A 16,406-nucleotide genomic window follows, 5' to 3' on the forward strand; every position below is an offset into this window, starting at 1 on the left:
ATAGGTTTGGAATATATAGGTCGAGTATCCCTTTAAGATGAGAATTTAGGCCATCATTTGCAATATGAATTCGACATTACTGTCATACACTACATATAGATTTATTCATATAAATCCTGAATAGTATTTTATAGCATACACTGACTTTAAACACACTTGCAGATATTATAACAGTTATATTAATACTGTAGTATTTCACTATAGTTCAATTTGACCTAAATATTTTAGACATTACTAAATAGATTTTGCACATGAACTCTTCATTTTGATCTCCACAAGAGGTCAAAGCAGAAATAAGACCATCCGGCTCTGCTGTAGTGCTTCACTCACTGCAGAGGAAAAAGAAAGTTTAAGAGATTAATAAAAGGCTGAAATGTAGGAGTACCTAGATTTTATCCAAAGAGTAATCCGCTAAAACCTGACCTTCGGTAATGCAATCACATAGTCATCTCTGAAAACAATGCTGGTATTACACGTGAAACTGAGGGAAGGCCGTTCTGGGGCAGTCATGGTTATATAACTAATACTGCGTGTACTGATTGTTCAACTGTTTCTTTCTTCCATTTTGCAAAGAGATTTGTTGAGATTTGTCAATAACTACATAAACTAAACTGATAAAAAATAGAAAGTCAGTTTATTACTATTCCTTATTGGTATTCCTTAACCCACGATTATATCCACTACAGTGGACAGATCTTCAAAGGGACTTTTTGTCCATTCAGAGTTGTGATTTTATATCCACACTCTAATTTGTGACCATAATTATATATGATTGTCCATATATGTAATGAAAATAGTATTTCATATATATATATATATATATATAAGAAATAGTTGTACAATAATTATTAATATAATTATTGTGGTGTGTTTTCTACAGTTTAGTTGACGTTATGGATTTCAATGAAATTTTCCAAATAATATTTTAAAATAAAAACAGGAGCATATTACCAGACAAGAAAATCTACGAATAACACAAGAAAATGACAATTTAATCCAATAATTATGAATGTAATTGTAGTGTAATATGAAAAATTAAAACAATGCAACATTACCTTGCATATAGACATTTTATACGAATATGTTACAATGTTTTGTCCCTTGTGATTTAATACACTTTACATTACATTTAGTCATTTAGCAGACACTTTTATTCAAAGCGACTTACAGAGAGTTCAGGGAGCAATACGCAATATGCATAAAGGAGCATTAATACAGGTGCTAATACAAAGTTACTAGTTTCAACCAATATCTGTTTTTTTTGTAGGTCATCCAATATAGGTTTTTTGTAGGTTAAACAATTCCTAACTGTTGTGCAATTGTTTGCTACAGGGCTTTATAAACTGCACAACACTCAACGAGCAACCAGCAGACACATGATGCGGTATTATGTGAAAGTGGATTGCTGCAGATAAATCTGATCAAATCTGGAAACGGGCTGCGTGGATTAACTCTGTACCTTTGCCTTGCTGCTTTTTCATTTTCATATTTTGCCTTTAGTTTGCATATTGTGTGCATAGTGTGGGAGGAAAAATTGTGGCAGGGGTGTTTAATCTCTTCCATAGCACACTCTGATAATGAAATAGCAATTTGCTTAATGCAAAATGTTGAGATGAATAATATCGCACAAAAACAGACATCACTCCATTGCTTTTACATGTGTTTTAAATCTTTTCATTCCTCAACCGTGGATTTATATGTTTACCTTGGATCTAAACATTGTGAGCAGAAGACATTTTTTACATATGTTTTACAAATATTTGTATACATTTGGTAGCAATATTTAAGGTACAAATGTGTACTCTAAAGGTGCAAAAGTGTACTTTTTGGAATAGTACACCCCAGGAACAGCTTTTGTATGATGATATACATTTTATTCACTTCACCGGTACAGCAATAGCAACTTAATGAACTTTTTTGTGGTGAATAATATCACACAAAAACAGACATCGCTACATTTCCGCACTTTATGTTGTATCTTTATCATAAGGGATTAGATGTATCCAATGGTAATAATGCATTTGAAAGGATTAAGCCTCAGTCTTAAACTGATCTGGAAGGAATTCTGTTCATGATTTCGATCAAGACAGACTGGTGTTTCTTTCATTTAGACCATTCTCTGCATTTAATATCACATTTGTCATCACCCATTATGCCAGTGTGTGTGCATGGTCCATGTAAATACATTGAAAAACACCCTTGCAAATTAAGAGGTTGTTGTCACCTTATCTTGTCAAATTTAAATATTTTTTCCGACCATGTGCATCAACATTTGCCTGAAGATGGGTGCCGAATACATATTTGCTTTGACAAGACCTTTCTTACCACCCCACAACTACTCAGGGCACCATAGATTTAAGAGGCGATTAAATCAATGCGTTCTGTAAAAGATTTACATGACAGATTACTTCTTGCTATTCAGGGGTTGTGTCAGAAATGTCATACTGTTTTTAAATATCAGAAAAAAAGATATCCACAGCCACATGAAACACCACAAGAGAAATTGATGTTTCATTCTTGTGTTCTCTGTACACAATGTGTGTTTTATTACCAAGTTATAGCAGCTTCGATCTGCAGCCCTATAGCTTTTGTTTTGTTCAGATAGAATGCTGCGCCAGCGCCAACATAAACTTTGCTATTGTAACGACAATCCCTTTGTCTCCGTATAGACAATTCTTTTTCCTTTAACCTTCAATTGTAAAATCGATTAAATATTCAGTCATTTAATTTAAATGTTAGTTATAAAGTTTTATGTAAGTTTCATAATGTAATAATTTTGGCCTTAATGCTTGTCAATGCATTACTCTTAGTACAGTCAAATACCCCCAACCCCCGTGACTGCATATGCAATCTTTATACATCTCTTTAAACTGACAAGATACTATGAGGCGAGACATACTAGGATCAATATAATTTATTTTTGGAATTATGACAGATTAATTTAAGAAGCTGCCCTTCGAATCCAACAAGCTTATGAGAATCCTGGAAGAAGTTGATTTTAAAGTCAATCATCTGCTACTAAGACTCATTTCTGTCTCTAACAATGGTGTAGTTCTCCGGGTCCCATTCAATTGTGGGATGTTCGTCAAGAAACGCAGGTTTTGGTTGGCCATTTTTCCCTGCCAAGATTGGCTCAAGGAACACTACGTGCCTGTCCAGCTGAGACTTTGCCTTGTGCCGTTCTGCATTTGGGGGAGATGTAAAGATGGACGCGAGAGGGTCTTCCCTGAATGAGGGGGCTTCTGGTGAGGGAGGAGGGGGTCTGCAGCAATCACATCGACATGGCGTTAAATACAAGTATATCAGTATTAGCACAAGGCTCACGATGCAGCCCAACAAAGTGGTGTAGCCGGTGTTGAACGGCTCGTCGATGGAGCGCTGGGCTAGCACGGTTAAATTCACCTCTCTTGTTTCATTGATCATCTTGCTGTTATCCACAGCGGTACATTGGTAAATTCCTGAATCTGTGGGCTGGGCTGCGAGTATATCCAGGCTTCCATCTTGATTGAGATGGAGGCTTCCATTTTGGACCAGCCAACTGATCGACTCTTGGTGAGGGATGGTCCAACTGTAGGACAGCTCTTCTCCATTCAGAGTTCCAGTACAGTCCAGTTTCACTTGTTCTCCCTTGTACACAACTTTATCAGCCTTTGGAGAAATAAGAGATATCAACTTTCCCACCGTACAGTTCTCAAAGAAATAAGAGCTGCGAAGGAATGTGATGGAAACGGGAGGATCGCCGTACATTAAACACTTATAGTCCTCCTTATAGTCTTCAACCGCCCCATATCCTTTTTGCTCCCAATTCCAAAACAAGCGATACACGGAACAATCACATTCGAGGCTGTTGTTGTGCAAGAACAAGCCTCTTTGGACGGCTGCGGGCAACAACACAATGTCATCCATGGGCAAACGAAACAAGCGGTTGGAGGACAGATCCAGGGTAACTAGGTTGGGGTGGATGTGTTTGCGCACGGTGAAAAAGGGAAAGTCGGTCAGCTGGTTGAAGCTGAGATAAACCTTCCTCAAATTGCTGAGACCCATAAATGTGTTGCTCTCCACACGGCTAATGCGGTTGTTATACAGCAACAACACCTCCAACGACATCAGGTCCTGGAAGTGGTGCTTTCCCACCACCTGCAGTTTGTTAGAGGAGAGATCCAGGTACCAAAGACTGCTGATGTTATGGAAAACCCCTGGACTGAGCATAGATATGCGGTTATGGGACATATATAAAGTGTGCAGCCGTGGGAGCCCGTAAAATGTGCCTGCTGCTAGCCATGTCATTCTGTTATGACTGAGGTCCAAGACAGACGTTGTGAATGGTAGAGGAGTCGGAAATCTATCCAGACCCACCGAGCCACAGTTCAGGATGTCAGCTGTGCACAGGCATCCCTGAGGACAACTGGACCCAGAGAAACGAACCAAGAGTGAGATCAAAACCACGTAAGATGCTGAGGTCATTCTTTTGATAGCGAAAAGGTCGATTACAGCAGCGGCACGGCTGGAGAACCACGGATACACTTAAATCCAATGAAGTTGTTTTACATCTGTCATGTCTTACAATACACAGATGGGCATCTGATTTATCCTGGCCAGTATCAGAGAAAAGGATGATCTAAGATTAAAAAATCAGCAGCCACTATTTGTATTAAAAAAGCATTTCATTTTCATCGGTTAAATCGTACGCAATGCCTACCAGAAATTGTCGCCAGAATATCACTTCTTAAGTCTCACTTCACTCAAAAGTTGTTCAAGCCCGTCAGGTCAGAAAACATCCATCTCGTTTTCAAGATAGGTTTATATATTCCTGAAGTTGCACTTGGATTTTGTTTGAGTTCTCCTGATGTGGAGTGTGCTTGTTGTTTGCCGAGCATCCTTTCACAGATGAGCCCACAGAGTGCAGTACTAATCTCTTCCCATCCTTCCCTCTTCAGAGCACCGCCTCACAACTCTCTCTTTCTCTCTCTCTGCAATTACACCTGATACGACTCTCTCTCTCTGTTTTCCTCTCTCTCTGATTCTTTGATTCCCTTAATCCTCTCTGGATTTGTCCTTTTCTGTTCCATTTTTTTCCATTACGGCTAATGTTTTAACAGGATTTCAGATGCTTTAGCATTTTAGATTTCATGAAAACCGTGAATACACTTGGACCTGGATGAGAGAAATTGTTTGTATAGTGTGAGATGGCAGTCCGCATACAGACTTTTGACTCATCTCTCCTGACAGGCAGTGTTTGGCAGCTCATGTTGGTTGTCTTGGTCATGGTCGTCCTAAGGGAGCTAATTGCTGTCACACTGCATTGGTCTCGGTTTGTTTGTCTTTCTCCAGGGGCCGTTGGCACAGTGTATCACCTACGCTATCATCCTCTTGTACTTTGATTTCTGAAATGCCGTATTGATTTTTTGATTCAGACTTTTGAGTCTGTCTATCGTAGCCTGTTTTCAGTGCAACTGTACAACTTTTCTAAAAGGATCTAGGAGTATGAGAAAACTTTCTGGTAGAAAATGTTCCTGTGTCTTGTTAAAAAAATTATGTAATGACACCTACCTTCGATTTCTATGCCCAAGAAATTAAGTAAAACCAGATGGTTGCATAAATTAGAGAAGGATAATACAATATTTTTGAATTATGGATCTTAGAGATAAGTCACATTGATCATACATAGCATCTGCGCACGATTTCCAATGGTAAAACAGAATTTGAATGTTTGTTTTTATACAGTATCATGCTGAAACCCTTACACATGGCATAGATATCTGCCAGCAGTCACACTGACAGAAGAGCACAGTACTCCCACACACCGAGCCCAAACACAGTCTTTCAACACTCCAGAAAATGACTGGAGACAGTTTTGCACAGATCTGCTCTACACTCACATGATTTGGGCACGTATAAAATACTGAAGGTGTCGAAATTGTGAGGTTAATTGAAAGACCTAAATCATTGGTTTCAGTGATGACAAACAAAAATATGAAATCAACACATTCAGATTTTAATAACCATAGGCTTTACAGCAAACAGCAACATGATAAGCACACAAATAGACAATAGCCAAATATAAATTAAATAAAAAATAAAAAAAATAAGTTGCAAATAAGGGGGGCACGGTGGCTTAGTGGTTAGCACGTTCGCCTCACACCTCCAGGGTTGGGGGTTCGATTCCCACTTCCGACTTGTGTGTGTGGAGTTTGCATGTTCTCCCCGTGCCTCGGGGGTTTCCTCCGGGTATTCCGGTTTCCTCCCCTGGTCCAAAGACATGCATGGTAGGTTGATTGGCATCTCTGGAAAAAATTGTCCGTAGGGTGTGAGTGCGTGAGTGAATGAGTGAGTGTGTGTGTGCCCTGCGATGGGTTGGCACTCCATCCAGGGTGTATCCTGCCTTGATGCCCGATGACTCCTGAGATAGGCGCAGGCTCCCCGTGACCCGAGGTAGTTCGGATAAGCGGTAGAAAATGGAATGGAATGGAATGGAAAGTTGCAAATAAAGCAGTGCATTATATATGCCATTTTACACTTTTCTTAAATAGTAAAATATAGACCTCTTCGAATGACTAAATGCTGGTCCAGGAAAAACTCCATGTATCAGTTCTTTAACACTAACGTTTGAACAAAATACAACCAACCAAAAATATTTATAAGCGTAATGAAATGTTAAATTACCATCTTAAAGATATAAATCTATATGTAAGATTAAAAAATACTTATAATAAATAAATACAACATGAAACCGGAAATGCTTCTGGACCCGTGTTTACATCTTGCAAAGTGCACTATATAATTGAATCAAATGATTAAGAGTTCATACAAAAAAATCGAAAGGTAGGTAGGTAATCATAAGTAACACAACTGTATGCATAGCTTACATACACTAAAGAAATTTCCAAGATGGCTACGTCCATTGTTACGGAAAGTTCACAAAAGTAACACTTACTGTTACTGAACTGAAGTGTTACCGACTGGATTTCTTGCGGTTTCTTCAAAGTCCCGCGTCACGAAACGCTCTGATTGGTAGAGCTGACCAGTTCTGTTGTGATTGGTTATCCGCTTAGTGTGTGTCTGGAGATGTCCCACCCATACCATATCAACTAGTTCCGCTCATCAAGCTATTGTGATTGGTCGGTCCCCCTCTCAGTGCACGTGAATTCATAAGCTTTGGCTTTCAGTGAATTTTTTAGACGCCGAAAATAAGTAATTGTGTCCTATGCAGTTTGGGTTTCGTAAACAGTACACAACAGAATTGGCTGTGTGTTACTTTAACGAGAAAGTGCGGTCAAAATTGGATAGGGGAGGGGTGGTATAGGTGCTATATTCCTTGATTTACAAAAGGCTTTTGACACAATACATCATAATATTCTTTTAAATAAATTATTACATTTTAACCTTTCTGAAGACACAATGAAATGGATTGAGTCTTATTTAACATCAAGAAATCAGTGCACTCGGTTTGAAGCACAAATGTCATCCTCAAGAGACTGTCCCACTGGAGCTCCCCAGGGATCGATCCTTGGACCTCTACTTTTTAGTTTGTATTTAAATGACCTGCCACAGGTATGTCCTGATGTACATATTCAAATGTACGCTGATGACACTATGATTTACGTACAGGACAGAACGAAAGAACAGGTAGCCCTTAAACTGACTTCTGCTATGTCTAAAATTTCTGACTGGCTTTTCAGTGTTGTTTAACACATAATGTCCAGAAAACGTCTTGCATGTATTGTAAAATTAAAAAGGTGGAGATTGTACCAGATATTTTATTAAATACAAATGACAAACTACAAATTGTGCAGCATTTTACATATCTTGGAGTTATCATAGACTTTTAACATTTAAAATTTGAAAAGCATATTAATAGAGTAAAAGGTATAGTCACTCGGAACCAATTAACTACAATTACAAAACCATTACTCAAACCGTTGCGTAGTCTGCATAAACGGGGTCTTATAGTGTTTGGTAAGAAACCAAATAGATATCATACTTGTTTTGTAATTAAAAAAAAGTTTTACCCTTGTAAATTTTATTTTGATTCACAACTGTTGTTTAATTGATCAAATGGTTAATAATCTCGAACCCTCTTTTTTGCATGTATTTGTCTCTCAATGGGATGTAAATGACACCGGACCGGTTGGATTAGACCGGTTATATTATCACTAACAACAGAAGCGTTAGTGTGGCCTTTTTATATTGGACATAAGTTGGATAATAACTCAAGCAGATTGACTATGAGACATTTGCAAGCAGGACTTCATAGGACGTTTCATAGAACTGTTTTAGACAGAGGTTTGCGCGCACACACACAATATCAGTGTATTACACAGACAGCTTTCACAGCCGTTGTTAAAGTCACGGAAGCTGTTATTTGACCGTTGTTTGCAGGTATTATTTACAATAAAATATAACACACTCAGTAAAGTTTGAAAAGTGCGAACACGGGAATGGTGCTTTTAAGGCTTCGGATGACTCGCAGCTGTTACATCCGTACAGTGAGTTGACGTTACCAGTATCCCATATCAAAACACGCACCACACTGCACATGTGGGGGGCATTCTTTGTTTTGTAATTTAAGTTTGTACCACTAGAGGGGGCTAATGCTTTAAAGTTGCGCACATGTTACAAAGGCAGGGGCGAGTAAGGTCAAACTAAATTTTGACCGCAGCAAACACATAGGCAATGTGCTTTGCAGGTGTATAATTTACTACACTTCGTTTTATGAGTTAATGTTTGAGTTGGACAAGGGACAATAAATGACATAAACGGAATGTGGTATAGGTTCTTTATTTATCTGCTCAGGAAGCGCGTCAAAAAGAGACCAACACAACAGAAACCAGCAAATAGCGCCCACAGCACACTTGTGGCCGTCGTATTGTTGTTAGATTTAATTATAGTTTATTTATATAATAGCAAACCAGGTTTAAGGTGAGACTTTTCCAAGTTCCTGAATTCTGCGAGATATTTTGACATTTAGTAAACTCTTGGCTTGTCAGTGACTTAAGACTTGAAGTTTCATGTGTGGGTCATTTCACAAATCTTATTACATAAACGCAGAGAAGGAATCAATTATAGAAACTGACTGAGAAGGTCCGTTTGAGATCAATTTACATTGGGATAGTGTTAGTGCGCTCTCTAGAGGTCAAGTGGTTACAGCACAGTATGCGAATGTGATGTGTACCTCTCATGTGAATTTGTTATACACAACCAGCAGGTGGAAGCATCCATACATTGTCATTTTATACAATTTGTTAATTGCAACCTCTGATGGGCAAAACAGTGATTTGATGTTTTTCCATTGCTAATCTGGTTTTGGGTAGTTTACGAATGGGGTGAGATAGGTCAATTTAGAAAACAAACAGTTAATCTTACATATTTGTTGTATATGTATATTATTAGACTAATATGTATATTTATCACATGTAATAGCATGAGAGAGATTATACTTCATTAGTATTTTTACAAAATGTTCATGTCGCACCGAATGACAAATTTGCATACCCTATTAGTCTGCCCTTTTCCACAGTGTTTGTATGCAATAATTCTTACAATTATGGAATTATAATCTTTTTTATACAGGCAACTTGTTTTTAGATACATCAATGTTTTTTTTATCATTTTTTATCATATACCATTGTTTGTTTTTGTTAATTCCTCTACACACTTCTTCTAAAGAATTATTTTCAGATTGTTGGATGGTGTAGTTAAAGTGTTTGTTCCTGCCTTCAACAGTGCTTACTCAACACAGACTCTGCAGAGGCGATCGATTGGGTACAACAAGCAGTAATTCCTCCTGGACTGGAGAATGTGCAGATGGGATCAATTAATCCAGAGTTCACCCAGGATACATCTAGGAGAGTCATGATTAGTAATATTGTGAGTGTGATGTCTGTGTTTGTTTCTCTATATCTGTGACTTCATTTGCAGGACATATCCTTTGCATTAATGTAGGAAAAATAAGACTTTTTATGCGTAAAGGTTTGTGTGAATTTTAGCAAAAAAATAAATAACATGTTCCTCTCTTTTATGCAAACGTACAAACAAAAATATGCATTTTAACCCTGTACCCAAATTAATGTTTTGTTTGTTAATTGTCTTTGTAGTATTCAGAGATTTCTCATGCAGGCTAAATGATGTGTTGCATACATATGACTGATCTATTTGCTTTGTTCCTTATTATTGTAGGTCATGCTTCGCTTGTGGTACACTGGATTATTTATAAGAATCAATTTATAGTTTTTTTCACTACTAGTATGGGCTGGGAACTAGGACATTAAGTAATATAAATATACAGCCATGGAAAAAAAGAGACCATTCCAAAAGTTCTTTAAACGAATGTAGTATCGCCGTTCCAGTCCGGTGTCTGTGAATTTCAACAACATTAAACCTCAGGAGTGACAAAGTGACCCAACATCAATGAGAAAGACTGACGGACAAGACACATGAAAACTGATAAAAAATGGTGGTTATCACAAAATAATATTTCTTAGAACTTTTCCTAAATACATGTACAAATAGTAGGCCCTACTGTTGTGTCACCTAAACCTGAACATGAACTAGATGTATTGCCGTATTTAAGGTCTGAAAAATGCAAAGCATCTTTTTTGTTATTTTGACCCGACGTTCTCATTTTCTGCAAATTAATGCTAATAAAAATTTAATTTGAAATTTGACAGAAATATTGTTAGTAATAAACAGAATGAAACAAAAACGATCTTTTTACCTAAAATGAAAATCATTTTGAGATGGTCCCAGCCTGCCCGTCAATACCGCGACAATATTAATAACTACCGCTAGGGAGCAGTAATGTCACATTATTACACACTTCACTTGTTCGCTTCATTAGCGATGCTGTCAGAGTGATGCACCCATAACCCGTGTCATTGTTATAATTGCTGGAGCACGCGAGGCGCAGGAGGGTTCGAGGGAGGATCACAAATTCTTCATTTCTAAGGTGAAACTGAAAGCTATTTTTATTCATTAAATTGGAAACTACAGTGAACGACTTGTTATGAAAAGCAAACAAGTATTTATTTAACAGCCGTTTAAATCAACTCAACAATCTCATTTTACTCGCTTTAAATACTCTATAGTATAAGTATCCTATGGCCACTGCTAAAAAAGATTTGTATCGATTAATTGATCCCTTTAGCCTCTTTTCCTGGTATGATGTTAAATATGTTTTTTCGTGTCACGGTCAAAGAAAAACGTTTTCTGTCAAAGTAACCAGGAATAGAACATATACAGCATGCAGGTAGCGCGTTTGAAGCATTCAGGGGAGGGCGAAATAAGCAACGCAGAGCCAATGGAGATCGTGCGAGGAGCGTCTGTCCGAAAGCTGAACTAAAGAGCGAAATCACTGGCAGAACGCGAGTGTCACAGTCGTGAGAAGTGCGGCGAGATGTTTATCTGACTGAAGTTTGGAAGAAGGTCACTCTTATTCACGGACTTTGGGACAGACGCGTGTGTTGGACACAATTAAAAGGTAATTTACATTGGAAAGGAATATTGAAAGTTGTGTTGGCCGTTTGTGCATGCTTTGCGACGAGCCACCTCTGTAATGCAACCTATTTTTAGATGAAGAAATAGCATTTACATGATAAAAGGTTTTTGAGCGTTGGTAGCAATTTGTGATAAAGAATTGTATAGGATTAAATACAGTAGATTCCGGATGAAATAGAAAGCGTTGCTGAAATCGTGATTTTTAAATTCATTTTGGATAGTGCTTAAAATTATTGCTTTAAAGTCGTAATGATTTATCATTTTGATGTTAGGAGCAGCATGGTTGATCATAACCTTAAACGTTACTACTGCCAAATGCGTTTTTAAGTTTCAAGGATGGTCTGAGCGATGCAGGTTCTCCGTTGTGCTTGCCTTTCACGGGTTTTGGAGATGGTGTTCCGCATTAGATCTCAGCATTGCCACAACCCATGTCTGTTTTCCTGCTCACGTGAATGAATGAGTACTGCATACATCGCAGGGGGTAGTTAAGAGAACGAGCACTTCTATCATAGCGAATAGTCGTTTAGCTGAGTATGTTTCTCTTGCCTGAGAAGCAGCTAACTTTATTATTCGCTTGATTGAACAAATCCAATAACAAGAGCTTTCATAGTTACTGTACACACTGGACTCATAATCTCGAGAAATTCCAACACCTGTTGCCTGGCGTTTCAGATGTGGGATTAACATTTGAAATAAACCATTTATATCGAGACCTGAGTAATGAAACCTTTAAACTGCCCCATCTTCTGTTTATGTTTATTTAATGTCTGTCAATGCTTATTATAACGCGTCCTCAGATGACATGTATTTAATTTTTCACTTGACTTAATTCTTTTTGGGGTGTAGGCCTACAATGCGTTTTCATTTATTTATCAAAAGTGAGGGGAGCACACAAATAATAAAAATAGAGCCAACAAAAGAGTCATTTGTGAAATAGAACTTAAGCCCTGGGGTCTTTTTATTTCATAGGGGCTCTGCTTACAATCAGCTCAATATATAAGTTAGATGTTTATTATTTGCTGTATGTATCCAAATCTTTGTTGACTGGCTATTTTAGTGTTTTAATGAAAGAAAACACCAAAATTGTCATTAAACAGTATATAATCCTATTTTGCAATTTCGCTGGCACATTGAGACACGCGACATAGATGAACCAGAAGATCGCGTGATGTGCGCACTCTCGCGTTTATGTCACTGTCAGTTGGCTACAGGGAGGGGTAAAATCTAATATAACGAATAGCCACAAACTGCTGACAAACTGCTTGCACAAGGAGCGTGATATCACTGCCTTTCCGGCGTTATAATCAGGGAAGTTTGGCTCTGTAACATGGCCGCAAACCTCCATGATTATGAAGCCGCAATGGGAGAATAGTTCGCTAATCATATCGGCCTAGAAAATCATAATATACAAGTACAGAAGAGTCACGTTTTAAATAGGAAAAATATCGAAACTCTGATCATTTTTGAACGCGATGCTACTGGTCTAATTGGATTCAATGAGCTATGCTAAGCTATTTTAAAAGTGCTATCGCAAGACCCGGAGATCGGCTGAATAGTTTCCAAAACGGTAAAACTCAACTTCTCCAACTCTCCAAAAAGTGGAATGTTCCTTTAAAGTGACACTAGAACGTTTGCTCACGATTGCCCCATGTGGTTGATAAGCGCAAATGTCTGTTACCAGTGTTGTAAAGAATGTCGCTGTATATCCTTCCCACTGGGCAGCGCAATACACGTTGATTTGTTAACTAAGCTGATGGAACTGGCGAATGATGAAATGGGGGTTTGAAACCACCTTGATATAACCCAAATTGTTAACTAATATAAACGAACCTCACACAGCTTTGTGCAGCTGCTGTTAAAATGGTAAGAGAATATAGCCTACATAAGAGATTTTATCCCAATTTTCAAAACATTTGCAATCACAGTTAATCTTGTGTTCTATATGTTTCCCTTGTACAGGTCACACTTCTACGTATATTTAATTTGTGTGCAAATTACAAATAAATTTATAATTGCCACATTTTCTAGTCTGACCTCTTAGTTCTGTTTGTTGAGGTCATGTTCTGAAAACAGTTCTGCCTCACGCTCGACTCTTTAATGATTACGTCTAGTGCTCGTAACCCTACAGGCGGTAATTGCGTGGATGTGATAACCTTCGTCTGCTTGGCGTTCATTTGAATAATCATTAGAAAAATGAACGCATGCTTTCTCACATTTACAGCACGAGCTGATATGCTGCTTAGTCATGTGATAATTAATGAGCAGTGTAATGAGTTGTGTGTGCTCCCAATAAACACTAATGTTCACGCCTCTCAGTGGTTTCAGAATTTAGGGAAATTGCCACTTCTCTCTCATAAAAACCTGACACCAATTCTAGTTAATACCAAAGAAGTCCTGAGAAACATGAATGGTTTAACCCAGACAGACGTCATAAGGACGGCTGATTCATAGAGAGCACAGAGTCATATTATCAAGAATCTGCAGCCCGTGCCCAGACTAAAAAGAAAGAGGGACAAAATGACCGGATGTATAAAGTAAAGCTCCATCAGTCCAGTTGCTTTGTTTTGACTAGATGTCAATTTATGTACCAACGCTTAGCAATTAACCACATAATGCAGTCATTTGGTTTTAATTAATTTGCATTAAGCTGCTGCTGCTGCTTGGGTGAAGTGGAATCATTCACAGTCTCCAGTATTTTAGCTTTTCATAGAGCTGTCAAACATTTGATTTGAGGCCTCAAGTGAGTCCATCAAGTTGCAATGCTTGAGTGTAAGGTCAAAAGCTCTCAAGAGGTTTAAAATAAGGTGCAAATGTGAAAAAGGAAAATATTTATTTTTAATTATTCAGGTTGTGTTTACTTTTTAAGACAATTTAGATCTGGTGGATTAATTTGATTGGACAAGCAGTTGCTGACATTTAAGACAACAGAACTGAACAACTTTTGTGTTACTTTGCTTTGTTGCTTGGCAACACACAATATATTTCTACATTTCAAAACGTTTTTTGTTGGCAGACATAAACTACAAACTAACAGGATAAATTAACATCTAACCCCCATATATTACCAAGCTGTGACTATTTGGCCAAATCACAACATTGCTCTTGCTCCTGAGTTATGAGATATAACTTAAATGCACATTCTATAGGTTAGTTAAAAGTCACTGTCCATTAATCCTCAAATGCATACGCAGAGGAAACGCAACACAGTCATGGCCTGTGATGATTTTATTCTAATTTGTTATTGTAGTGTAAGACCGGGCACTTCCTGTGGCATTCTCTTCTTGTCTTGTATGAGAAATGATGCGGTCACAGGTGATGGATGGCCTCTTGGCACCATCACTTAGCCAGCGGCCCTTGGGTCCCCTTCACCATCTATGCATCCCACAGAGTGTACAACATTAATTATAGAGTTGTTAATAGCCAGCCGGAGAACATGCACACATTAATATGTTCAGAATTTCACACCACCCACTCAAACAAACCAACAAATATACCTATGCACACATACTGTTTGTTGAAAGGTTGGCTATTTGGCAATGGCGAATTTCAAATGCTTAAAATAAAAAGAGAAAGCAGGCATTCTGTCATGCATTTACGAATTGAAACATTTCTATATTTCTCTTGTGCTTTTGGGAGGTACAAAGACCAAAATTTGGTAGACAATGTTTTGTTGCAGTGAGAATCGTAAAAAGAGCAATATTTCCAAACCATCTGCTTTTGAGAAGAAATATAAGTCCACTGCCTTCACAAGATTTTCTGTTCTTGAGGATGAGCATGAATGTGTCTGAGAGAGGAATGTCTTGAGGGGGATATGGAGATAATGTTTTACAGGGAAGCTGGCTTTAATGTTACGCCTCAAGTGGTGCTGATCATTTCCACTAGAATGCAGATTATTGCAGTGGCAATCCTTTTCTCATTGCTTGCCCTTCTCATGACTAATATGATTTCTTAAAACTTTAATAAAATTTGTGAGTAGGGCTGTTGCGATTATGAAATTTGGCTGATGATTAATTGTCTAATAAATCATTGCGTTTATGGCAATTAATTGTCTATTTTAGGACTTTGACGATGAATTGTCTGCGTTTTAGAGCTTTGACATTGAATTCTCATAATTTTTTATCAAGCTTTGAAACGACCATATTGTTCCGAATAAAAGACTATGTTTTTTCTTGGAAATACAACGGAAAAAATTGGGTCATCATATATTTATGGTTTAGGCTTTCACCTGTCAATAATACAAAACTGCCAAATGCTTGTAAATTAAGTACATTGATCAGGAGTGAATTGAAGCCACCATTAAAATGCTATCAGTCATAGAAATGCTTCTAGACGTTTTTTTCTCACTTGGAAGACTACAATAAAATTGTACTTCTGTTAATTAAATTTTGGTAGACTTGTTTTCACACTGAGAGTAGCTTAAATCGATTATTTAATAATCATGACAGCCATTTTAATGAACGAAGAATAAACACGCCCATCTACCCCTCCTCGATTTCTTTTGTTCACTCTTTAATTCACACACAGCTTCAAATACAATTCAGCCCTTCTGAATTAAAAACATGTTTGCGTCGGGTTTATAAAGAAATGGGATTCATGAGTAATGTTATAGGAATCATTCACCCAAATGCTGTTATTATTTTCTCTCCCTCATGTATTTTCAAACTGGTCTAAAGAACATATAAGCATATAATGGCCAAGGCACTGTAAGCTTAAATCAGAACAAAAGCACACCATTAAAGTACCTTTAAAGGAGACCTTGTGACCTGTGTGCAATATGCTGTTATCCAAAGCCATAATGTAGCTTTGTGTGAGAAAGGAGACAAGTCATTATTTCCTGTATTTTTTTATTGTTATCCGTAACTCTCGAATTGATTCATTCTTGTTAACTTTTAAAATCAGAAGGATTGGTTACC

General features: G+C 37.7%; 2 protein-coding genes across 4 annotated transcripts in view; one reads left to right on the forward strand and one right to left on the reverse strand.

Annotated features, from left to right (window-relative positions):
* Nucleotides 1–2,896: 2,896 nt before the first annotated feature.
* On the reverse strand, nt 2,897–5,247 carry LOC130409448 (amphoterin-induced protein 3). 2 transcript variants are annotated; one of them, XM_056733435.1, is made up of 2 exons: nt 4,700–5,247; nt 2,897–4,591 (listed from the first exon to the last, which is right to left on the reverse strand). In XM_056733435.1, exon 2 carries the CDS (start codon nt 4,462–4,464, stop codon nt 3,019–3,021), a length of 1,446 nt encoding a protein of 481 aa, XP_056589413.1. In that variant the 5' UTR covers nt 4,465–4,591; nt 4,700–5,247; the 3' UTR covers nt 2,897–3,018. The 2 variants fall into 2 exon arrangements, with proteins under 2 accessions (XP_056589413.1, XP_056589410.1); XM_056733432.1 differs by having other exon boundaries at nt 2,897–4,618.
* Nucleotides 5,248–10,895: 5,648 nt separating this feature from the next.
* Nucleotides 10,896–16,406, forward strand: part of LOC130409773 (kelch domain-containing protein 8B-like) — a 93,992-nt gene continuing 88,481 nt past the window's right edge. The window contains exon 1 of one of the 2 annotated variants that reach the window (XM_056733964.1): nt 10,896–10,945. The gene's annotated coding sequence lies outside the window, so the exon portion shown is untranslated. Of the gene's footprint in view, nt 10,946–11,354; nt 11,477–16,406 lie in introns of those variants that run through there. The other variant, XM_056733962.1, reaches the window with a different exon arrangement.

Source organism: Triplophysa dalaica, chromosome 20 (assembly GCF_015846415.1).
Source record: "Triplophysa dalaica isolate WHDGS20190420 chromosome 20, ASM1584641v1, whole genome shotgun sequence".
In the NCBI taxonomy this organism is placed as follows: domain Eukaryota; kingdom Metazoa; phylum Chordata; class Actinopteri; order Cypriniformes; family Nemacheilidae; genus Triplophysa; species Triplophysa dalaica.